The 27,887-nt window shown below is 29.9% G+C and overlaps 2 protein-coding genes across 2 annotated transcripts in view; both read left to right on the top strand.

Annotated features, from left to right (window-relative positions):
• The first annotated feature begins 6,168 nt into the window (after positions 1–6,168).
• Vps29 (vacuolar protein sorting 29) lies at positions 6,169–8,004 on the top strand. Its single transcript, XM_015508797.2, has 4 exons — positions 6,169–6,371; positions 6,485–6,679; positions 6,748–6,983; positions 7,591–8,004. Exons 1-4 carry the CDS (start codon positions 6,369–6,371, stop codon positions 7,706–7,708), a joined length of 552 nt encoding a protein of 183 aa, XP_015364283.1. The 5' UTR covers positions 6,169–6,368; the 3' UTR covers positions 7,709–8,004.
• A 1,715-nt stretch (positions 8,005–9,719) lies between these two features.
• LOC107162065 (transient receptor potential-like) overlaps positions 9,720–27,887 on the top strand; it is a 46,164-nt gene continuing 27,996 nt past the window's right edge. Inside the window, exons 1-2 of the mRNA XM_089223634.1 lie at positions 9,720–10,442; positions 26,295–26,532. Of these exons, the coding sequence (XP_089079760.1) occupies positions 10,339–10,442; positions 26,295–26,532 (342 nt within the window). The 5' untranslated portion in view covers positions 9,720–10,338. The remainder of the gene's footprint in view (positions 10,443–26,294; positions 26,533–27,887) is intronic.

The raw sequence follows: 27,887 nt of genomic DNA on the forward strand, positions 1-27,887 counted from the left end.
TGAGTATTATTTTTATTTTGCACTCGATGAACAATCATAAATATATTTATAATAATACCTATAATATATTGTCTAATTAACAAAATATAACTTATTATTATTTATTTCGATCACGATCGCATTTGATTAAGTGGTTATGTAAATCGATATCGTTCAATAGAACTATGAAAGTGAAGACATCACATTATTACTTTTAAAACATTTTCGTGATTTGTGATATTCTGCATTGCAATCAAACTATGTTGCAAGTGGTACTTTATGAGTCATATTTATTTATACTACAGTACTTACCTTACGTAATTAAAATAAAATAAACTTAACAGTCGAATAAGTCTGGGAATGACGATACTCGTGAAGTACCCTGTAGATCTATGTCCGCGAATAATTATTGTTTCGAAAGGTTTTTTTTTTTTACTTAAATAAATATAATATTTGCATATTATACAAACGTACTACAGTTGTCAGTTTATTTCACTTATCATTTTATAATATTATTGTTATCGTACACGTACCACGTGCACAAAAATTATTGAAATATTGACTAAAAAATGTTCGAACGCAATTATTTTTTAAGTTTTTCATAAAACGTATAATTCCTCGGTATATGCGTTTTTTTTATCTTAATTAGTATAAATGGTATAAGATATTAATATATTATACGTTTTAAGGTTTTAACAAACACAAATATTTATTTAGGCACTTAACTATTTAGAGTTTTTCTCGTTATTTCAGCACATATACATACCACCGTTATTTGGAACGTTCAAAGTAAACAAAATACAGCAATTCGATCTAGTCAGAAATGTTACACAGAAAAAAAAGAGCATTATGTTATGTTATTCTATGTATATGCACATCCTAATATTATATACTTTAAAGAGAATGCCACCCATATGTGCTGTCTTCATTTAACAAACGTACAAAATAGCACATTTTAAGTCCACAATAATCCATTTTATTCTGTTATTTTTAAGATTAGAAAGAATTTGCTTGTTTATAAATGGCGTCTTGGCTCTTGGACACTTTTATTGATATTTAAATTATAAATTAAGTTGGTACGAGGCGAGTTATGAGCATTTTAATAGTGTTATTTTGCTAACTTTAAAATCATCATGAATACCTATCTTAAAATATTTATCAGTAAATTATCCCCCTTGAAAAACAATCTTAAAGCTCCACTGAAAAACTCGAAATAGCATCGTTAGCATCTGAAATTTTTATTCAAAATAGAGACCTGTCTTTCAATAGCTACACTCTCAGATACATACTAATTTTTGTTAACATTAACATACATGGTTTGAGTAAACAAGTTGAATCGAATGCAATCAATCTTCTCAAACTAATTGAATAAATGAGGCCCTTACTGATTGATCGCCGTTTAAAAGCTAAATTCACTAAATTAGCCAACCTCATTTATCAAAACATGCCCTCGTCAGAAGTCTAACTAGCTAAAAAATCTAGAATTAGCTAATTATATACCTACTTTACAATGGTTTAATTTTTTGTGAAGCCCGATGTCTTATGTGGCCGAGGGTCTTAAATTAATAATAATAATAAAATATAAAACACTTTATAAAAGTGATTATGAAAAACACCACTAATGATTAGTGAGCCGAGACTAAAGTGCTCAACAACCGATCTATGCACGACGAAGCTGTCCGAGTTTTTGTTTATTCGACCACGACGACCTTACTATTTGTTTAAGGTTTAACTATAAGACGTGTCAACTGGTTGTATTGTGTATAAAAGGCTTCAGGTCTTTTTCGTTATTATTATTATCATTTAAGCGATTTGGTTGGATGACTATTTAAAACGACGGGACAGCCGAAAAGACAATATATTATGCGGCGCAATTAAATTTATTTACTTATATTTTCTAGACGCTTTAGAAAGTATCTAATAATAATATCCGTACGAGACGCGCAATCTCGCGGCTAGAGTGCGCCACGTGATATATTATAGTGTTAAATTATTACAACCGTGGTCCGTATGGTATCTATAGCCGTGGTATGGTATAAGTCAGCACACCTATAGTTTTCTCTCTCTGGCCTACACGCTACACAGACAAAACAGAATTCACGCAGCATTATTATGTTTTTGTTTTTGAATAATCTTAGAGTAAAATCATCCATTACAACAGGGTGGTCCAACCTAATGTAGTTAGCGGACCAATTTAAACTTTCATAAAAACACCGGGAGACGCCAGAAGAAAAAAATTATATTATTACCTATTTATATTTTATTTTATGTAATGCACAAATTATTAATTATTATTATTATTTAATGTTTTCATGTTTAAAACTATCAAAAAATTACTAAAAAAATAAATTATAACAATAAAAAAATAAACTATTAATGTGATGATTGGCAATGTTTTTCACTAGCCAATTTATCAATTTCAATCGAACACCCTGTGGTGGCTAATCTGATGCACGATTCTAAAGACAGTGATACGGTTTCAAATTTACTTGCCATTTCTTTGTTTCCAAAAGCATTTGCCATTTTTATTGCACAACGTTTAATTAATTTGCCGTCTCTAAACACTTTTTTTGTTTGACCAATTCTAAACTCACTTCATAAGAAGCTATCAAATTATCACGATCGTTAATTTGTTTTTTTTTTTAAATACATTTTTTTTGTTTTGTTAATTTCGAAGTAAGGTCTTTTAATAATGCAAGCCGAGGATCGTCAGTCTCAGTATATTTATCATATGATTTGTGCATGCTCGTGTAATGTCTACTTATATTACAGTGAGTTCCGCTTAATGTGATCACTTTGGTGCAGGTCATTTTGATTCTATTAACCGGTTGATTCTAAAAAGCATTTACAACAATTTTTTTTAAAATTCAATCTTTTAATACAATTATTTATTTATAATTAGATATATAATAATTTATAATACATAATTATAATTTTTTAATAAAATTATTGATTTTTACATTTTTTTTTATTTAATGATTCTACATTTATGCTTGAAATAAAATTAAAATTAAATAAATGCATTTAAAATAAATTAAAAAAGCTATCTATTTTTGATTGAACTTGACAATCTACCAATTTAGTTTTCATATTAGCCTGCAATTAAACTAAATTAAAAATCATATTCATGTTTTTTTATTTATTTATTTACAATATACATTGTACATACCTGTAGTTTTTGAAAAAATTGAAAAGTATCGTTATCGCTGTATTTTTGAACAGCTCCTTTTAGCTTTTCCAAAATAATTCTGGTATCATTTTGAGTGATATCCTCGTTGGTCTCTTCGTTATCATCATCTTCATCACCGTCAATATTGATTTCTTCTTTTTTTGTATACAAATCAGTTATGGCTTTATCAGACAATGCTCCATAAGTAGGTCAATTAAAATCCAATTTTCAAAGTTTGTATCTATGAATTCGACCTCCTGTGGTTCTTCTTCGTCTGACTCAATTTGTGAAAACCCAGCTTTTCGAAAAACAATTAATAATGCATTTGGAAGTCACCTTATCCCAAGCATTAACCACCATATGTATAGCTTCTAGCACAGTTATTTTACGAGCTATTTGTGATGCAGGAATTTCACATACATCTATAGTTTTAACAATAAATTCCGTATTGCTTTTCGATAGTAAGGTTTCATTGTTTTTATGATTCCCTGATCAAGAGGCTGAATAAGTGACGTAGTGTTTGGTGGTAAAAATTTCAAATCTATGTTTTCTAAATTTTGTAAATTCTGATGTGATGTACAGTGAGAAAGAAGTAGTAAAATACGTCTTGGTTTTTATTTCTCTGTTCCATTTTCGTAAAAATTCGGTAAAAATTAGACTATAGTCATCCAAGCGTTTGAATTAGCGTAATAATCGACGGGCAATGTTTTAACGCCTCGAAAACAGAGTTGATTTTTACTTTTACCAATAATTAAAGGACGCCTTTTATCCGTACCTGTCATGTTGCAAACAACAGAATCGTAAGTCTTTGCATTTGTTTTTTACATCCATTAACCGTATTCCCTTTAAAATCAAAAGTAGAATATAATCAGGTTGAAATATCATAAAAACGATAAGGTTGTTCATAAAAGTGATTCAATTATTCGGTACTTAGTGATTCTAATAAAAGATCAATTTAACATTAGTAATACATGATTTGGTTTGGGATTCTCATTTTGAATTCTAATAAACGGTTGATTCTATAAACCTGCAGTGATCACAATAAGCGGAACTCACTGTATATTCTTTTAGAACGCCAATAACTTGTAAACAAATTAGGCACATAGGCTTATTGTTATGTTCAATACATAAATACATTAGTTCCCATTTTGAATTAAATACACTTTTTTCATCGTCAAATTTACGTTTTTTTCTTTCAGACTTGGTAAAAATTAAACTTTTTACGGTAATAACCCTGGCACTGTCACACGAGCACACTAACACACGGGGTCGACTGGTTAATGATTACTAATTAGATTTAGATTTAGTTTAGAGAAATATTTAATGTTCGCAATTGTGCGATTGTGAATAACATTCACGCCGTTCATCGCGTCTTATCGCGATATAATCGACACCCTGGAACTCCCTCCGTATAACAATAAAACGTAAAATTTAAAGTATAAATTCGTAATAAGATGGTATAAATTGTATATCTTCTTATTGCGATTTTGTTATAATACTATTGTGATTTAAAATTTAAATTTAAAATTGTTGGAGGGGCCAAAAAAAAAGCTTCGCGGGCCGCAGGTTGGACCACCCTGTATTACAAAATCGATTGAGAATAATATTTTTGAGGGAATGACCGATTTGTTCAAATATTGTCTCTAAACAATTTAAATTTATATATATTTTTTTTCATTTGAAAGTCAAATAATAATAAAATATAAATGATTTATAATAAATCCGACACTTCATAACCTCAATATATTATTGATAATATTTATCCTCTTATATTAAAAACAAATTTCAAATAAAATGGCAATTGGACTGGTCGATACAACTAACCAAACTCAAGGAAATAAAAAACACAATTTTAAACTGACAAGACCCGAATATCAGCTGCAGAAGAGAAAAAATTACAATCAATCGTCTCCGAATAGGCCACACAAGGCTGACTCACAAGTTCCTTATGGCCAAAGAGAAGCCCCCTATCGAAAACATCACAAATATGTTAGCTTTCCTAAGAAAAACCGATTACAACCTAACTTAACCTAACCTTCTGCTAACGATAATCATAATACTAATGTTAGTGGAAATCACACAAAATTAACACCATATTAATTGTATAATTTTAGTTCTGTAATCACTCATCATTATGTATTTAAAAAAAACTTATAACCTTTGCTGTTAATATTTTTAAGTTCAATAAAAAATAAATATTATACTCTATAATTTTTTAAATAGGTGATTTTACTTTATAAGATGAATCAAAATTCATGAAACACGATTTTAGGTGAAATCTTCTTATGTCTATGTTGCACGTGAGTCTGAGTGAGGAAACAAATATTGCGCTGAAATATTCTTGACTATAATATTATGATTATAATCAATACATTTTTGTTCACTCTACGATAGTCAGCGTTTGTTCGACTAAATAATTTCGAGAATGCTAAAATTATGGAAATCTTGAGTAAAATTATACCAAAATAAATAAATAAATAAATTGTAAATTTAAAAAAGATGATTTTGTTAAAAAGTATTTACAGACACAGACAAATAATGAGTTTGGTGTAGCCAAAACTATCACATTAATATTTGAATTCAAAACTTTAAACAGTATAATATCATATAATTTTTCGTTTTTTGGACGATTTTGAACATGTTAAATTCTGAATACACATTATTACACAATCGGACTCTAAAACCAGACTAAAACCATATGTGCTCCCCTAACCCTCCTTCTAATGAACACAATCTTCTATGACATTTGGTCTTAGATTAAGTGCCTAATTTGTTTTTGTTTTAATCCATTCTAAGTACAGATTACTCAAAACTCAACCGCAATGTCTTATTATCACTATAAGCGTACAATACACGGTTTTTGAATTCTACACATTAATGGCCCTAAATTGCCTACCAACAACGCCGTCTTAAATGTTCACATTTTGCCTTTGCAGACTACAGTTTTTTCCTCCATGAAATTTCGGGACAAGTACCCCTTCTCATTTTTCTCTCGAGCGTGAGATAAGGCATTCGTGATAACGGTGAACAACAGTGAACACTAAACGACTGAAACTGAACACGAATCCGTTCGCTGATTGTTTTCGTTTACTCTGGAATTCGGATTTTCGTTGATGTCAATATAATTTCTATTTATCTAAAGAAATAATCAAACCGTTTTTCGTCTCATCGTAGATTGGTGCTGCCCATTCCGGAATATTAGATTCACAAACAGTTAGAAATGGTAAGACCTACCGGATAGTATTAGGAATTCGTTTCGTTTTCCCTATAATGTGTTGCAAACACCCATAAACTGAAAATCTTATCATAACAACATTAATTTTTCATTACTTTCAGTGTTCGGTGTTGGTGATCGGAGATATGCACGTGCCGTTCCGCAGCAGTGGACTGCCGGCCCAATTCAAGAAGCTCTTGACTCCGGGTAAAATACAACATGTCTTGTGCACGGGCAACCTGTGCACAAAAGAGATGTACGAGTTCTTAAAATCGATTGCCAATGACGTGCACATTGTGCGTGGTGATTTCGACGAGGTAACATATTTGATAACATCTGTTTGCATCAACAGTTTGAAATTTCTGATTCAATTTAATGTTCTCAGAATCTCAATTATCCAGACCAAAAAGTAGTGAATGTCGGACAGTTTAAAGTGGGCTTATGCCACGGCCATCAAGTGATACCGTGGGGCGATCCAGAATCTCTGGCACTACTCCAGAGGCAACTAGATGTAGACGTACTAGTGTTTGGTCACACTCACAAGTTTGATGCGTTCGAACTTGGGAATAAATTTTTCTTAAATCCAGGATCAGCTACTGGAGCTTTTAATCCATTAAACCCGTAAGATCTTTAAAGTTAAATTCATAAGCTTTCTGTAATAATTATAAATTAATATTTAATCATACCTGACATGTTACATAAAGCACCAGGATAATATTTATTTTTTTTATTCAATAAATTTATTATATTTTAATTTTTACTCTTAATATAGTATAGTACTTTAACAATATATTTTGCAATATGACTTACTAATAAATTATAATAGTGTTCTTTTGTCTAAAGTGCAAAAAGTTAAGTTATAAAAGTCTTATAAATTTTATTATGACATAGGATGTTAAATATCATATACATAAAATTTTATATTTCGAAAGGTCTAATCTAGCTATTCAAACTAAGTTCAATTTATACAATTTTAGGCAGTTTTGTAATTAAAAATTCCAATTTTCATGTACGAATTAATAAATTTCTTGATTTCTGTATGGCTTTATGTTGTTTACTGGCAGTTTGTGATAATATATAATATGCTATATTATTATGTTACTTTATTAAAAACTCTTTCTCAATATTAGATAATATTCATGACAGGTAATTGAGATTTGTCACATTTAATAATACAAATTATTTCAAGGTAAAACATTTTTTAATTATTTAATTTTTAATTTTTTAGTGACATTATTCCTTCTTTTGTGGTAATGGATATCCAAAGTTCAACAGTGGTATCATATGTCTATAGGTTGGTTGACGATGAAGTAAAGATTGAAAAAATCCAATACACGAAAAAATAAACTGTGATATTTTATAGCGATAATTTTCACATAATATATTATTTTTATAATGGCTAAATTGTTATCATCCATATTATTTATCTATATTACATTTGTTTATATACTTATTTTTTTTTTTTTTTTTTGATTTTTACAAACTAATATAATAGAGCTTTAATTTTTTTAAAACTTATATTATATAATTTTACTATAAACATCGTCTTGTTATACAGAGTTATAATACATCTCCACAATTACACTATTTTAGTTTGTAAATTTGTGTGTATATAGTAAATATAAAAATTGAATCCATTAAAGATGTGTTTACTGAATCTTCAGAATTGACTTTTAACTTCTAACCCCGTGGTAACAGTCGTGTTTCACCTTGTACTTAAATATTATATTTTTTTTTTTTTAGTTAATAACCAGTTTCAGAAAAAAACGAGCCTGAAAGTAATTTTTACTGTCATCAATTAACTATGTTAGTTTTATTTTACAATAGCGTCTAATTCACACGTTTTTGTAATTTTAAAGTTAAAGCAAAAATGAATTGAGTACCCATGACAATGATGGTTATTGGAATAAAATATTCAAACGATATTATACTTTTAAGTATATAATATTGTACATAATATCATGAATTTCTACTGTCGGTAGGTATAGTTTAGTAGTTATGCTTACAAATGTTACTTACAATTTAATGGTTCTCAGAAAAAAAAAATGTTGGACATCACTTACCTACGATATCGTCCGGACAAAAATCGTAGTCGATGTACAAAAACGCGAATGTGGGTCGATCGTCAATCGATGCAACGTAGTCGTCTCCCGACATCCATCACCTCGTCGGGGTGAGACGACTGCGTATCCAAACACGCTTAACCTCACGTGCCCATCTCAATATCGTACAATATTATGATTGGCATCGACTGACGAGTATGACGGGCAGGGTTTAAAACTGGTAGAAAACCGTAAATTTGAGAACCAAAAACGGCAAAAACCGATAATCGCTTCTAGTTTTGGAATGCTGGAAGCGGTTTTTGTTTATCGGTAATCAAGGTAAATATCTAAATATTAACATCAAAGCGGTTACCTCGTATTTTCAATCCCGGTTTTATAATCAAAATCTATTCCCGACCAAAAAATTAACGGTTTTTTTCGTGGAATTTAGTAATTGAATTATGTCATGATTACATTATAGTTGAATTTAATTTTCCAGCTATTTTTAAATCTGTTTCCCCAATTAATTGCCGTCGAGTATAGCTTATCTGTTGTGAATATCACATATATATATAGGTATAAGTACAAAACTCAAACCCGCCTGGTTCTGCGTTTGTTATTTGCAGTGTTTGCTCCAAGGGTTAGGTAACCCTGTAAATTGTAATATATATTATATAATATAACCAAAAACATCTGTGTCAATGTATCACTTTTAGTGTCATCTTAAAAAATTATTATTTTTATTTTCGGGTTTTTACAGTTATAAATAAGAAAATTATAACAATGACATTTTTTTGATTTATTATATCGTCATTATTTCGATCTTATGTTTTAAATCTTAACTTTAAAGCAGTTTGGATGAATAAATATTTAAACTTTTGAAGGAAATAGACCAAATTAAAGCATATTAAGTTTTTGATTTTGTAATAATAATAGTTATGTTATCAACCCACGAATGGCCTAAATAAACTGTTTTAAAAATATGATTAAAAAATTGAAAACAATTATTTTTAAAAACCAGTTTTAACCGGGAACCGATTACCAAAAAATCTTATCAACGGTTTTTAAACGATTAACAGTTATCATAGTGTTTGAAATATTTTTAATGAAACGGTTACCGGTTACCAAAATATCACAATTAAATGATAACCGGTTACCAGTTTTCAAAAATTTTCGGCCTCGAACGGAGCGATTAACGACTTTATTGAGAACGGTTTTAAGCCCTGAATTGACGGATGACAAACGGTGACGGCGCACTACGACGGATGTGTCACACGTGACCAGTATTGAAACATTATTATATTTGACGTCGAATGGCACGACGGTCGCCGTCATCAAGTCCAATGCTGTCGCCGCACTGCGTCCGCAATATCATTATCCGTGCGGCGGACGACGTCGGTCCGAGATCACCTTCGAAAACCCGGTCTAACCGGATAGGCGCTGTGGATTTTATTTTTATTCGCTCGTGACATTGGTTAGGTACCTAGGCGTAACATAAAAACGTTTTGTCGTTGTTGAATTTCGGTGGCAAAAGACAAACGGCGGCGGCGTCCAAGGACCACAGCTATCCGGCGGCGCCGGCCATCGAACGATCGCGAATGCAACGACGGCGGTGCAACTGGTTCTTTGCAGTGGACCGACCGCATCGATAGCGTAATTATTATATGTCTTCATTGTAGTATTCGATTCACAGTCGTCGCACCGCCGCTGTCCGCTAATTGCGAGAGCCATCGTCGTTTTTCTCGGTTGTAGGCTAAAGTTATTTGCGTTTTCCGCGCGTCGTTATATCCGTATATATAGGCCAAGGATTTCGGAGCTTTTCGGAAGCGCGGCCGACGCGACAGTTGTTCGTAATATTTTCGTACAATAATGATCGCGGCGAACTGATCATCGTTATATAACGCAACAGTTGCAGTATACCAGGCGCCAATAACATGAACCGAATGGGCAAAGACCGGAAGTCGGCGAAATCCCTTTCACTGGAGGAGAAAAAGTACTTGTTGGCGGTACAGCGGGGAGACGTGGCTAACGTGCAGAGGTGAGTTTTCTCTCGTAACACCGTTAAACTTAAGGGAGTTATCCGTTTCCAGCAAAAAAGCCTAAGAGAATGATGGTGTCACTGGAAAGGGTGAAATCTTGGGTTATATTTCGAATACAGTATTCAAAATACTTTTTAAGTATTCAGAAGAATTTTTATATACTTTTCCTAGTTTTTCTGGTCACAATGTTATTTATACACATTTTTAAATCAAATATAAACAACATGAGTAATATTATACTTAGAATTATTAAATTACTATTTCTATTATCAAATTTCCGAACCAGTTATGGGTGGTTTTCTCTAGGAAAAATCCCGTGCGCACAAGTCAAACTGCGCGAAACAAAATTATTTTGTTAAAACGACGACGTAATACATCAAAGCAACTGCATGTTGTAATAACGCAAAAATAAAAGAAAAGAAATTAATATAATATAAATAAAATTCTATAATAAATAATAATATAACTAAAATATTTAAGTTAATACAACTATTATATAACTAAGGCTCCTGCCAATAGTTATATATTACTAGTAGAAGATATGAGGATATTAGAAATAAAAATGGTGTTTGGTTGATTTATTGAGTTACACTAAAGGATCTGTATTGTTCTCTACTCTTTTAAGAGCTGGAGAATAAGCTACCAGATATAAATATTAAAATTGCGCTATTACCTTCCTCCTGATCGTCGGAGGGTTCTCGAGGTCGTGATTCGAGAACGATCAAATACACCGTAGTAATAAAATATTAATTATTAAATTATAAAAATCTAATAAATACCATATAATATATAAAATTATATAAATATAAGGATATTGATGCGCATGCACCTTACCTTATTCGCAGCTGTCTTTGATATGCAGTTGACGTAATAAAATAAATAAAGGTTTTTTATTAAACACTCAGATTAAAGAAAAACAAATTTAAATTTCGATTGTAAAAAAAGAAACGGTCTAGCTGTCGCTCGCAATGTCTGGTGTTGAAAAGTGTTTAGGTGCTCCTGCACTCTTGAAGTGTTTTAGTTTTGGATGGTGCTCATGCACTGATGGAAGGAGACGACGTGGTCCAGCCAGCCAGGGTTGTAGGTGGCTCCACCAAAGGCCTCTGCGTTTCCAAAGACTTAGCATTGTCTTTGGCAACTGAGATCCTCATTGGACCATCCCCTGCTCTGGTGGTACACGAAATAGCTCACATGTGTTGTGCCAGATAGTCACAACTACGTATAAGTTCCCATGTAATTAAATAATACAAATCGTTCCTTTCATCAGTGGACAATGGTGTTTTTTTTGTTGGATTTTAACTGTTATCTGCGTGCGACAACTTGACTGTTATTTATTTTATTGAATATTTAAACAACATACAATCATGATGATGTGTGAGCATATCATTACAATGTTTTCAAATAACGTATACAACTACACGTATTACATTGCCAATTTTTAAGTTCTGTTTCTAGAGTGAGTTATGTAAAAAATATTGCAATAATGATTAAAGTACAGAATATATATTATTCTCATATGGACCAAATTGCCGAGGTGACTGTGTCCCCCTTCAGAAAAAAAAAAAACGGAATCAAAACAAAATTATGAGAGCGTCATTTTTTCAAAAAAAAACAAAATAACGGCATGTCTAAATGAGAGTGGAAGATTTTTAAATTCCCCACTCATGCAGTATTGTATCTGTATATAAATAATATATGATACGCTATAATAAAGTATTATAACCATCACAGTCGTCATCGTATTAATTTCGACCGAATAAACGAAAATAAAATAAAAATGGTATTCAGTATAAAAAAATTGTCAAAATTCAATAACTCGATAGATCATAATAATGTATGAAAAATTATTACATTAAATAGTGCATCCTACTTAATGTAAGAAAAAACAAAAATAGCCAATGTGAGGAGATCTGACCCCCCACGTCCCCCTCCTTGCACACGCCACTGAACCATGATTCCTTGACACTTGGAGGGTGCTTATTATTTTTCTGACCCCTGTATGTTACCGTAAGGTGGTTCACACATTTTTGTTCATTAATATAGCTACAGGGTTGCCATTAGTTTCAGACGATAATAATTTAAAATTTGAAAACGCCCTTTTTTATAGTATTGTAATAATATAAAAATTATAATATCTAGTTGACATTTTTTTCTAAGATTTAAAAAGACGTCAACTTCGCGTATATGGCGTTTCGACCGGGTTGGTACTCAAAGTACCACAGGTGTTCATAGTATTATATATATACAGGGTGTTCAAGAAATTTGGAATAAATATAAATTATATATACACGGATATTCGTACCTGCAGTGACTTCTGTTCCAATAACTTTCCAATCACCTTGAGCTAGATGTATGCATAAATATGTTAAAATTAATAAATCAACATAACATATCAACGCATAAATATTTATAATCACAATTATTCCACTTTCAACAACTGCTATATTTATATGAATCACTAATTTGCTTCAACTTGTCCAGATTTTGAGGAAATCGTGGTTAATGTTACGATGAAGGACATGCTTATAGCTATATCTCACGCTGATCATAGGGTCCTAATTATTATATTTTAATTTATTATTCGCGTATAATACACTACGCTACGCTAGACATAATACAATTTAGATGTGACGAGATCTACACAAATATCTATGACCACATCGCAAACGGGATTGCTCCTTATCGAAAGTTTCGGAGTCAGCAAAAGAAAAGCTTATTAATGTCACTCAGGTGGCACCACGGGGAGGTTGACTAATCCGTCTCTTAAAAATAAATATTTTTATTTGTTTTTTTTTTTTAACATGCACGTTTTTTTCCAATGAGTGGGTTTGACGATGTTTTTTTTTTAATTTTGAGATTATTGCTTTGGAAAAAACTTAAACTCAATGATTTAACGAAATCATACAGCAGCCCTATTTTTTGCATAAGCTTTATCATCAGCTGTTGTCTAATAAATGCTTCTTTTTCATACATTTTCTTCGTTTTGAATCCTATATTATTATACTTCTGCATTATACGAAAATATCAGATTAAACTCCATCAATAAGCAACACATCAATGAAGTCGTTGATGTCGGGATGGCTATAGTGACCTAGCTAGTGTAGAATGACATGTTTAGATTTTTGTAAACATTTTCACAGCTGTAAGTGGTACTGTTGCATATAACATCAAACTGTGCCCAAATACTAAAAGCAACATGATGGAGATCGTTAAATTATTGCTAGGGTCACTACTAGCTCATGCACCCGTCATAATATAGTAACGATATTTGTGTATTCCACCCAAAAAAAGACCCAAAATTTGAATAACATACCTCAATGCTTCATTGATTAAAATAAAGAAAGGTCGTAAAAATATACACACACATATTACTCTTCAGCAGTGGTTGTCAAACGGAGGGAAGTGGATATAAATCTCCTCCCATGACCTTTTATTTCTATGTTTAACACCTGATAACCATATAAATGGTATTTTCAATAATTAAATAATGCATGTTAAAAAATCAGCCATATCCCCCCACTTTGACAAAATCATTTGACCGCCACTGCTCTTCAGTGGTATAGTGGTATGTGATGTGTTATGTATCTATTATAGTGGAATAAAATTTGCGATTTCTTTCAATATTTTTATCAAACACACAGTATATTGTCTTGTCTTGTGTTTTTTTGCATTCATATAAATCCAGAAAAATAGGAGTCGATCAGTGATCTATGAGTTTTACAGTGATTTTTTTATGTTTTCGTCTACCTTCACACAATCTCTCGACGACGGTGTGAGTGTGATCTTATAATATTTTTGCTGATACATATTAATGTGACCTATATATTCATTTTAAATCTACTGTATACAGAGTATATTGTATAAAAGTTATACACAAACAACGAAAAATATTGTACATTATATTGTAATGTACAACATTGTCCATAGACGATGTTTTGTTCGTCGGAACCCAAACGGCTCTCGTCAAAAAGGTTTTATGAAATTTTAAAATAATTTAAAGTTTTAAATTCCCAAACGGCTCCCGTCGAAAAAAAATGTACAAACAGGTATAATTGTATAATTGCAAACTCGGGCGTAACACGTTTCTACCAAAAGTCTACAATAGTTCTTGCTTTATTGGACATATACATATGCCTATCTTCCAAAACAGCCTACATATAATAACTGCGCGATGTTATTACACTCCTCATAATGTTGTTGTTGTATAGTATATATATATATAATATATATATATATATATATATATATATATATCTTTTTGGACGGGAGCCGTTTGGGAATTGACCTTTTTGTAAAACGGGAGCCGAATTTTGGGAGTCCATTTTGTCAGCACCTGTGCTTAATATTCGTTTATGAATTCATATCATAATTATAATTACATACGAATTAGATATTAACATAAAATGAAACCTTCGGAGGTATTATGATAGAGTTATGCAAATAGTTAAAAGCTCATGATTGGACCCTATTGATTTATTCACGATATCAACGTTGATCCAAGTCGGTTTACTTTGCACAGAACATTTTTGTATGAATTTATATTTTCGATCAAAATAATTTATATTATATAAATATTATTGTTTTTTAGATATAGGCCTTATAAGGGTCATTTTTTGTTAATAGTTTTATCAGAAGAGCTGTAGCCCCCTCCCTTCAGAATTTTGATCCTAGTTTCCTAGTTTATTGTAAAAGTTAATAATATGTAATTATAGTACCTATATAAAATTCAAATATAAACACCGGTATCGCATAGACGTTTTGAAAACAATAGAAATTGTCTATCATAAATCGTAGGTAATTGCAGGGCATATAATTTGAGCGTGAATTAGGCATAATTTAAAATTTATCCAAATGTAAATAGGTGCACATTTATTGTTATTTAATATTATAATATCGCCAATAGCGTTATTTGAAACCGTATAGTTTGAGAATAAAACAATAATATATTGTTTACATTTAAATATTAGGTACCTACCTTCTATATTAATATTATCGTACGATCGGCTTCGTGCTAGTCCGAGGTCGTGAATAATTAATATTAAATCGAGTAGATTTATTATGCAGTTGGCAAGATCTAGATTGTTCACAACTATAAATTATGATATTATTATTAAATATGTGACAATTATTATGCGCAACACCATCACTTGGCCACTGCAAATACGATCGCTCGTAAAAATGCCGTTCACCTATAAAATGCATGTTGAGAACAATTGCTCCCAAACTGTGCACCGCGAGCACTTTTTAAGGGTTCTGCGGTCTACGGCTCATAATAAATGATTTAAAATACATACACTTTTTTCAAAAATTCGTTATCAATGGGAATTTTTTATGCTGTCTCTCGTAGTGTTCACAGCACGGCATCGTTATAGTATTTGGTCCAAAAAGGGGAACCACGGGGAAAAAAAGTTTGGAATTGCTACACTTTAATAGACTTCCGCGATCCGTTCCTATATATACACATATCACACATTAGCGCATAATAAATTACATTGTGTTATTATTTAACAACACGCCCACTCACACCTCATATAGGCATGATACTAGGTAGGCATCACTACGCATGTTTAGGTATTGTAATTTGCAAGTACCTACCTATTCAGTGACGTGTGCGTCCGTTTGTTGCAGTTTAATGCACAATTAATTGGATTTCGCCTTTGGTCGTATATACTTGATACAGGGGCGTATTTATGGGGGTGGCTGAGGGGGCTTCAGCCCCCCCCTCCAAAATCCAGGAATTGTTTATGAAGTTTGCTATGTCCTATCAGATGTAAATTTTCTAACTCATATAGGCTGAATTGGGAATTTCAGTTGGAGAAAATACCACAGCTCCCCCCCCCCCCATAAAAAAATTTAAATACGCCCCTGACTTGATATAAATAATGACCGCGACCATCCGATCCCGATTTATTTTATGGGATAAATGGTTCACTACTCGCCAGCGTCCAATGAGTCAAGGATACGTGCACGCGCTATAAATTACATATAATAATTATTATGATAATATATAGTAATAATAATAAATTAATAACAATTATTATTAAAATGTGTAACGAATACGCATTGTGCAGAAACGCCAGAAACAGTATATAGTAGGGGTCGCGAACCTGAGGATCTGGAACCACATGTGGCTCTTTGAAAAATGCACCAATATATATATAATATCTAAACTCGTAAAATATAAATTTTATTTAAAAAAAATGACGAAATACTACAACCATGAGTTATGACTACATAAAATAAAAAAAGATTGTTTAATTTCTCTACCGAGCAACCTGTGCGGCTCTCCGGACATAATGGTTAAGTAATTTTAAAAAAAAAAATGACTCTTTCCTACGAAAATGTTCCTGATTTGTGGTTTAGCCGACGAAATGATCGAACTCTGTAGGTAAACATTGAAATTTAGTGTTTCAAAAATAAAATTGCAGGTCCAACTGCCTGGAAAAAAAATTGTCTGATTGATGGTAGCACGTCAATACATGCATGATTTGTGTTATGACACCGCGGTATAGCTGCATGTGTTAAAATTTAAATAATAATGTCAGCTGGTGGCAGATTAATTAAACGTTTTACATTTTTTTTTTTTTTTAAGAAGATATTAATTTCTTAATAAAAATGTTCCGATTGTGTTTTAATGGATTTCTTGGTGACTATACAGGAAATTAATTTCTGGTCTCTGTCAGTATACGAAAATATATGTATCATATTTTAGAAATTGATTATATACCTAGTGGTCGTAATGAATGGGTTCGTTCTTTGACGCCATCAAGTACCCGTGTGAAATCCTCGTGTCGCTGAGAATTTCGTACCAATGATATTAAGTGATCATTTAAGTGGACGGACCACAACTATTATTATTAATAACGATAGAATTGTCTGCAGTTTAATGGGTTGCGAGCCTAGGCACAAAAAAATTAGGTAATTATTTAATTATTAAATACTTAAATAGTTTTGTTCGTATATGGATAATAGCTTTTATGGCGTTATGTGTCTTATAATGCATTATTTATTTTCGTTTCGAAATTTCTGTTCGCTGTGATACAGTTCGATCAACGAATGGTTAATAATTTAATAATTGCACTCATGCTAAAGATGCTATAAGTGAACATATAATTGCATCGTAAAGATCTGCAGCTGCAGGTATAACCGTGTCTCATGCAGAGATTAATTTGGCAGGACGAAATACTTTTATATTTCAAGTTAAATTCACCTAAACATCATTGTAAAATGTTTAAGTTGTCATCTCATTATCAACTGTATGCCTCCTAATATAACTGTAAATTTACAATAATACGTACAATCGGTTATTTTAGAAATATATTTGGCACATATTAATTTAATACATTAAATCATTATAAAGTTGGAATAGTAATAAATATAAAAAGCGTGTGCCATTATATTATTATTAGAATCAATTAAAAAATGCCTAACATTATCAACCAACAATCACACTAATGTATAATGATCAAAATTGTAAACAGTAATAATTAAAATAAAAACATTCTAATACCAAATGTATATATTATTATAATTGATATAATTGAATCGCAATTTATTTTATAAATTAATAAAAACTATAGGTAACTATTTAGAATTAACTAAATAAAACGTAATGTGCACAATATGCATGTAAGAATAAAGTGTTTTTTTAGAATATTTTTTTTTATCTATACAATTATATTAATTATTTATAAAAAGGCGTGATTAGGTGGTATTGTATCGCGATCAACAAGTCAAAAACCTTCAGTAAATGATGTACCTTATTATAATAAATTATATATAGACGAAAACTGCAGCCGTTATTTTATTAACGAAAACGAAATCACGTGTGATAGGAAATCAACAGAGCACTGAAATCCGTAAAAAAACATGTATAATTACTTGTAGAATTGATGTAATAATTAATTGAGTTATTGATTCGACCGTAAAGGATTATTGGATGGACATCGATTATGCAAAAGGTGTACCTATTATATATAATAACATAAACAGAGCACGTACGGTGGCGGCATTAATAAAGTTGTGTTTGTAGAAGGAACTGTAATAATTAACACTTGTTCATTATTATCAAAGCTAAAACATTTTTTAGTGCGTCTGTTTAGTTATAGTGAAGCTATATATATATATATATTATATAAACGTGGAATTGTGTTTAAAAATGTATATTTTTTAAATTAAGCTCAAAGGTATTGGAGAATAATCAATTCTCCAATTAAGGTATGATACCATAGGTTAGCGATACAATTAAGAGATATGTATATTTTAACAACTTTATTTATTTATAGTTGAGTAATGATTTTAGCTAATGGTAATTGGTACCTATAAGTGATGTAGTTGTGAGGAGTAGTGTAATGTAAATCTAGGTATCTATCAAGTTGCTTGTGAACAAATATTTGCATAAAACTGAAGTCAAAAGAGATATACATAATAATCAAATACGTTCATATATACATTTTATCTCTTAATATATATACATTTTTGTTTGATCTTAATATAATCACTTTCTTAATAAATTAATATGTGTTAAACAGTAAACATTTATAGGCATCACTAAAAGTAAGAATCCATTGCATAAAACCCGAATATTTTTTGACCAAAAACAAATTATTGTATCTGAGCAAAAAAAAAATTATTTGTTTAATACTAGAAATCCTATAAGTAAGTACTTACATTTAGAACTATATTTAATAGGTTGTCAGCGCACTATTTGTTTTCTCTCTCTCTCTGACCCACGTGCAACATAAGTAGGTATGTTTAGCAATGCTGAAGTGGAAACTAAAACAAAGAATTAAATGTATTACGTTGAATAATCTATAAAAAACAAGTTACACAACATATAAAATATCTATTATTATAATTATTATTGACAATCAAGATTTAAAATATAGTTTATAATTTAATAAAAATGATAACCTATAGGTAGGTAACGGGTTTTATATCTAACAACTTCAACAAATTTCGACTAAACGAATAACAAATAGTTTACGAACCGTATTTAAAATATAATGCTCATAATTTTATATGATAAAGTTATTATTATTATAATAAAATTTGATAATTATGTTAACGTACTTTTGCACCAAGTTTATTTGGTAAATTGGTAAACATTAGGCGGTGACTTGCCTTTTTATGTTGTTCTTTGTAAAATTCCTAGACTAAATTTCGATTATAATGATTACTGCAGTATTATATGTAACTAGGTACTAACTATATTAATTGTAAATTATAAAATAAATCATTAGGTACGTGGATCGTAAATTATCAAGTTGAAGATTTAACAATAAATAATAAATAATAGTTATCAATATCACACAATATTTTAATGGCTTGTTTAATATAATATATTATATATACATTATACGTATATCAAACATGTTAGTATGTACAGAAATATTTTAAATGCAATTCTCAAAATGTATTTAATAAATACCGTCTAATTTGCCTAATTATTTTTCTCGTGCCTACTTTTAGTTTGAACATTATGAAAATTAAGTTAAAAAAATAGTAATCCTAAGACAATTAGAACGCATATTATGGAATAATATTATAATTATGTAGAAGAAAAGCGTTCAAATCAGAATAACATATACATAGATGTTTTATATTATGATAATTTATGTTTAGGTTTAATACCTATGAACCTATGTATTGTTTTGATTTGGTATAATGATTCGTCCATCGTATATTAATAGTAGGTACCTACACTTGAGTACTTTATTCGACCACAAAAATGATTTTTTTACGTGTAAACATCTATGTAATATGCGCGTTGCGATCCCTCTTATTAAACTGTATAGTAATTTTGTGCAAACGAACTAAACATCATTCAAAAAAACGAAAAATAATTACAATGATAATCAAACAATAAACAAATAATGTTAAATTTTATAATTAGTATTCTAAATAAAATGAATTAACGGTTTTTTTTTTACAATATGTCAATATACAGGGTGATTCATTATGTATACTCATGCTAACTTCCAATTTTTCCATTAATAATGGATTTATCAAAATTCAGACTTTGGAATTTTTAAATATACTTAAAGAGTTTCCCGTGGTGACAAGTGATACAAATATCTATTCTCAAATGAAAACAATAAACGATGAAGAGTAAATTAGTTAATTTTTCTGAAAATGTTGACATGCCTATATCAAAATTCGAATGAAAAGTTTTTGAGTTTCATAACTCTGTGTATTATCAAAGTGTAAGAGATATATTTTGGTTTGTTAAATCTTTTTCTCTTATGTACATGAGCATGTGTGGATTTACTAACTTGTTTTTACCTTCAACAAATGTAATCACTTTTTTTAATAAGTCATTGTGCGTTTCCCACTTTTTTTCTCTTTTTATGTGAGAAACGTAATGAATGTATTGGACACACGGAACTTGGCGATATTCTCAAGATTCTAAGTGAAATCCAGCACTCTTTTTTAATATTCCATGGCAGTATTCCGAAAAAAAACTTAGACACCACCAAATGTTGACGAATCAAAAAAATGACTCCGATTTGGAACCGATCAGACGATATCGGGGTGCCACGTGAAGTTGGCACTCCTAAACGGAATTTTGATTTTACTGCCGTATAAAATGCGTTGCAAATTTTTTAATCGAAGTTGCAAATTGTTGCAAATTGGTTGCAAAAAGATGACGCCGATTTGGAACCGATCGGACGATTTCGGGGTGCAGCGTGAATTTAGCACCGCAATGCTATGTTTGTCTGTAGCGCCGTAAAAAATGCGTTGCAAATTTTTTAATCGACGTTGCAAATTGTTGCAAATTGGTTGCAAAAAGATGATACCGATTTGGTTCTGATCGGAAGATGTCGGGGTGCCAACTTCACGTACGTCGCTTTTTTTTAAATATTACTTTAAGATTTTTTTTTAACTAATCAATTTATAATTATGATTCATATAATATAGAAGGACAAAAAAAATGATTTTTTAAAATAATATGTAATGCACATATTATTATTGTATATTCTTAAATATTTAAAAACTCGAAAGTGAGAGCTTTTAAATTCTGTTTAAATACATATTTTTATAGAACTTAACAAAACATGGAGATTTAATCATGAAAACACAGATTTAATGTGTCACTAACACATATCATTATTATCACATTGTAATACGTTATAAAAAAATATACAATAAACAAAAAAAAAACAGTTTGCGATAGTGCACGCAGTATTATATTTATTTTTTATCATCCCCGTCCTTTGGGCGCCAACTGTCGTACTGTTATAGCTGATATAAGTATAACATACGACTACGGTTCTGATTGTTTAGTACGACACATACTATTATAATTATTATATTCCATTGACGACACCGTTCATAAATATATTATTTTAATAATATTATCAACCCTGAGCACACGCCATTATGCGTCGTCGACTATCTGTTGAACAATTATCTGCATTCATACCTCATACACGTATAATTATTATTGTGTGTTATATTACACACATATATATATATAACACACAACAAGTGCGTTCGCAATAACCGCCGACAAAAACGTGTACCTATAGTTACCGTAACGGTTTGATTACGCAATTTGGATTTTAGTCCGGTGCGCACGTTTTCGTTCGGTGTAGTATAATGTATGGTGACTACGTATTTGAGTCATAGTGATATATATCTTATAAATGATATTAAAATATACCGATATAGGCACCAACGATTATATGGTATAATCATTAAGAGTTACCTTCCTACGTTGTATTAGAGGACAAATAATTTCAAAAAGAATTGGGATAGGATGTATAGTATTTTATTGTATAGGTACGACGAACGTTCGAATCGCAAACACAACACGCAGATATATATATATATATAATATGTATTATTTATTTGTTTAATCAATTACGGCAATGATTACATACATTTTTTGAAAATAATTTTTAAATTGTAGGTCTCCTCACCATATAGCCCCTATATGGCTGTGATGTAATGAGTAGGAGTTATAAAATCGTAGTAATATTTAACAGACGCATATAGAATAACATATAAAATAAAACATAACTATAACGATTTATATATAGCATGAACTTAAATTTAAACTTATGTTATGATTAATATTAAGTGAGATATTATCGAAACCTTAAGTATTTATGTATATAAATAATTATCTAACGTCTAAATAATATAAAACTGTTCCCAAATTAGTATAAATTAATTTTTAAAGAAACACAAATTTCACAGAACGCAAATAAAATATAGAATCATTAAAACCATTAAAATGTATTCGAAGTTTTGGAGCAATAATACCAATTAAATTATTAAATCTTGTAATACGTATATATAGTGATGTGTGGCATTTTCAATAACATATTTTTGACTAAATATAAATATAGGCACTTACATGTCTACACTACAATGAATTTAAACTAGCAGGTTATCTACTTATGCTCTTTGTAGATGTTATTATAGTAGGGTGTATAATATGGTCTTAACTTAAAAAATATAAATTTTAGTAAATAATTAATAATAATATTTAACATATTGGTATATTATAATACTATATCGTGAGAAATATTATATACTTAGGTATGATGCATTGGACGTTATACGATTATACCATAAACCTATAGAAAAAAATAACGTCTGATTTTGTATAAAACAATAAGAAGTATAATCGTGATTGCAACGAATAATTATTTTCAACAACGAAAATATTTGATTTATTAATGTGCACAGAATCGTCTGCGAATTTTTTGCAGTCGTGTGAATTGTATGAGACCACCAATGGCGGTGATAATATTACTATTAAAAGCGATTTTCATGAGTAGGCGATTCATATAAATGAAACAATTTTCATGAGCGACTATCACTCGGCCATCGATGCAATCGACAATATCATAATAGTATAGATACCTTATATATATAACAATACAACTGCAGTAACGTATGGCGTGCACTAAAATGTGATGCTTACTATGCACATTATGCATTTTCTGTTAAATTGGCTATCGGCGGGATTAGTTGATTGTAGTAAACACGTTTCGCGCTCTATTGTATAAACAACGATAATTATTGTATTATTTTGTAATTATTATTTACATATAAATCGGCCGTTCCTATACTGAAACAATTTTATTTCCGCGTTCGCACCGAATTCTCACCTATTATAGTCATCGGAATATAATAATCTAGTGACTAATCGTGAAACATTTTATTCGATATTAGGAGGACGTGATTTCTTTTTAACGGAAAAAAAACTCCATAAAAACTCATTTGTTGACATTTCTATTTCTATTATGTTTTGACTTCAAATCAAAACGAGAGTGAAGTAGGTGTATTGTTCGCGTATTTACTATTTATGTGTCCACTGCTTTTGTTAATATCTTGCATATATCTGATAACTTTGATCTCAAGATTATGATCACCATCATGCAGTAATTCGCAAACGTTCAGCTTGCAATTTATTATAAAATCAATAATATTATAAAATATCAAACGCATTAGACATAACTATGGTCTATGTTTTATTTATGAGCCGACTACCGAGTGGAAATTTTGTACGTTTATGTACTTCACTTGGGTATTATTTATGGTATTACGTTTCTAATACGTTGAAAACTATGTTTTATATGGAAATGAAAAATGAATCGAGTATGACGTAATCGTCAAAATATAGGTTTAAACACAATATTTTTTTCAGTTTAAAAATACAGTCATAATACTTTAAATTGACATATTAGTATAATTATAATATACATATTGAGACTGCTAAATATTAATATCGTTTTATTTTCATGATGAATAAATTGTGGTGTAAGTTATATGCTGAAATTGCTGTAAACGTAGTCGTAGTCATCGTTTTTCTTTAAGTAGTTGGAAAAAAAATTTATTTGAAGTCATTATTTAGTCAATATTAGTCATTATTTTGAGCATGATAATATAGCAATAAATTAGGTTTGTACCCAAAAATAGTTTCCGGTTTTTGATATAACATAATCTTACTATACTGTTTACCTACATAATTAATTTTGATGAAGAAATCATATTATGAACAATTTATACATTTTTCCTTAATACATTGTAATTAACTTATGCCAATTAATATAAATAATTATAAATACTGTTTTTTAGATTCAATTTTCAGTTAAAACTTGTACTTATATTTTAAAGTAGATTAGTGCTCATAGGTCTCTTGTTGATGCTTCAATGGATAATCATAAAAACTTGTAGGTATACTTCTTTTACGTATTTCAATTATATATTTCTTAAATTTATATCTAATACAATGTGTTTCAGGTAATATTATACGTACATACTTCGACAATTTTATTTGATAATTTTTAATCACACAAATAATAAATCGAATGAACAATAATTACGATTTATTATTCGAACGGTAGAAAATGATAATAAGTATTATTATACCACTAACTATTATAAAGAGATATTTCAATAATATATTTTGTAATACTTGTTGAATTTAACGCATATAATATAATTACGCGGAATTTTCAATTATTCAAGCTATTTTTTTTTTTTCATAATCTTTTTCATTTTTCAACTAATTAGGTTCACACATTATTATATAGGTATCTACGATGAACTTTGACACTTACTCATAAATTATTAAAACAATTCGTCCCTTGTTTAACGTTTCCAATAATTAACAGTAGGCGTACCTACTCCAATTATCAGAATTTTGGGTAAATAAATAAATTTAATAATAAATATGCAAAAAATAATTATCATTAAATATAAGCATTATCCATGAGTGTTTGTGTAAATGTTTTGTTTTGATATTCATGTATAGACATTTAATTTGTATAAATCCACTGCTTTGCAGGTTTGTTGAAATTGCGACATTAACATCGTAATAAAACGACTAAAATATGTAATAACGAATGACGTTTGTCTATAATATTATTATCCGACCCAACTGCATGGGGATTGGGGATTGTCGAATTATACTTTTTGCCAACGAAAATGTTCGAATTTCTCTCGATCCGATCACTCTATAGAATTTATAAATAGGTTAATATAAATAAATGTATTTTGACATTAGGTTTGAAAGATATAGGCTAGGCCGCTAGGGTGATTTGAACTGTTTGGTAATATTATAATACACCAACATTTTATAATTTGTAAAAATAGCCTAAGTATAATAAAAGTATACTAAAGTATATTTATTTATTATATATATATATTATATTTAGTATAAGCATATTAATATACGAGAAATCAATATCTACTCGTTTGAATTTTGAATCAACATCAACATTTACAAAAAAAAAATTGATACACCAAAATATGATTTACAGTGAGAAATATGAAGGACCTTTTTAAAAATAAGAAGTTTTTATCACAACAGTATACCTATTCTAAATTATACATAAAAAAAAAAATCTCAAGAATTTTAAAATATGGTCTTAAATTTTATATAAAAATCAAAATTTGAATAAACTAATTATATTAAGGGAAAAACCGGAGAGGATATTTTTCTGAACCACTCTGTATATACACAAGACGTGAAAGAACAAAATGTTTTTCATATTTGTTCGTAGTTCGTATATTAGTTGTTGCTGAAAATTAGTTAGGAAAGCGGCTATCGATTGAAATATTTAAATCTATTCCTGTGTATAGTATTGGTATATTACGTTGTAACCTTTAGGTCTTCAATTTTGTATTAAAAAAAAAAAAAAACAATAATAATAAAGCCGTTTTTGATCATTAATACGTCTATTCGATTGGAATAATTTGTAATTTGAAAATCCAGATTACTTACTTTATCCTGCAAAAACATTAATTGTTAACAGCTGCAATGGCTGGGGCTAATTATACCTCAGTATTGATTAATAATTTCATAGCAAATTGTTTTTTTTTCGTAACAGGATGATCCAACGAGCCTTTCGATCAGGACACATAGACATCAACTGCGTCGACTCTTTTGGTCGTGGTGCCATCAACCTAGCGATCGAAGCCGAAAATCTGGAAATGCTCGAAATGCTGGTGGTAATGGGCGTGGGACCAAAGGACAATCTGTTACATGCTATCAATGCCGAATTCGTTGAGGCTGTGGAACTCCTTCTCCAATACGAAGAGTTGGTGCACACGGAAGGCGAACCGTACGTGAGTGATCATAATGAAACGCATAATTTTATTCAATTTAACTTAAGTTGTCATCATTTTCAATCTGTCAACATTTTTTTTTAAATTTAATAAAAGCTATATTTATATAACACGATAAGTAAATTGGATGATCACAATAATAATAATAAATTGAATCGATTGAGCAGTGGGGAAAAACGTCCAAGGGTTTTGGTTTGAATGAAGTTTAAGTGGATTTTTTTGTAATGTCAACAATTTAAAATCGATCCAGGTAAAAATATTATACTGTTATTTATGTTGTTATAATATTCTCAAAGCATTTAACGAAAACTGTATAAATCATATTACATAATGTCGAACTGCATTAAATAATATTCCGATATGCATTGCAGTACTGCACTATACACACAGTGCATCCATTGTAAAGGTATTCATGATATAATACATATATGTATAATATGCAGTGGTTAATATTTCATGTTATTTGTTTGTATAATATTATAATAATCAAACTGCAACTATTTATTTATTCAAGACAATTTATAATTTAACCTTGTGTCCTTGTCATTATTGCGTTCAATTATATTAATAAAACAATAACATTGTTGTTATTATTATTTACAAACAGTGTTAGCTAAACAATTTATATTTATATAAGCATTAATAATTATAATTATATGTATATATTTAGTATTTACTAATTATAAACGACGTACCTATTTTACGCTCCTTATTATTACGGTTCTTCTCAAATTCCGTATTATATTGCCATTATCGGTACATCGCAAGTACTGAGGTAGAAAAATCATAAAATACCTACTTTCAAATTTGCAAAAATAAACTAAATGCATACTAAGCTGCAGTTTTTCTTTAGAATAATATTATTTTGACACTATTATCAAATAAGTAATACAATTTTAAATAGATGACGAATTTTTTTTTTATTTTCCTATAAATTCGATATATCAATGATCCTAGATTTCCAATTACAAAAACGACTAATAGTTTATTTTTCATACAATACTCATCGATAGATAGTATTTTACCACCTACTATCACTTTTTATCTGTATCAAATAACTTTTACAGATTATAATGAAAAATCACACCACATGGCTCATTGGGTTACCCAAAAATCAGATTATCACATTATAACACCCACATCCTTCTAAAAACTCAAAGTCACCCGCCTAACCCTATGTACTTCCTTTTTGCCACCACGAGTTTGATCCACTGGCCAGTTAGACCAATTTACTATATTATAATAATAGTTGAACTTATACCGACGTCCCACAATAATAAAGTGTACCTAACCAATTTTGCTTTTACAATTATGCCGAATATATTATGATGCCTGTCAATAACAATTGAAGAAGA

This window comes from Diuraphis noxia, unplaced genomic scaffold, assembly GCF_037042655.1.
Source record: "Diuraphis noxia isolate RWA-SAM2 unplaced genomic scaffold, SU_Dnox_SAM2 contig0003, whole genome shotgun sequence".
NCBI lineage: Eukaryota > Metazoa > Arthropoda > Insecta > Hemiptera > Aphididae > Diuraphis > Diuraphis noxia.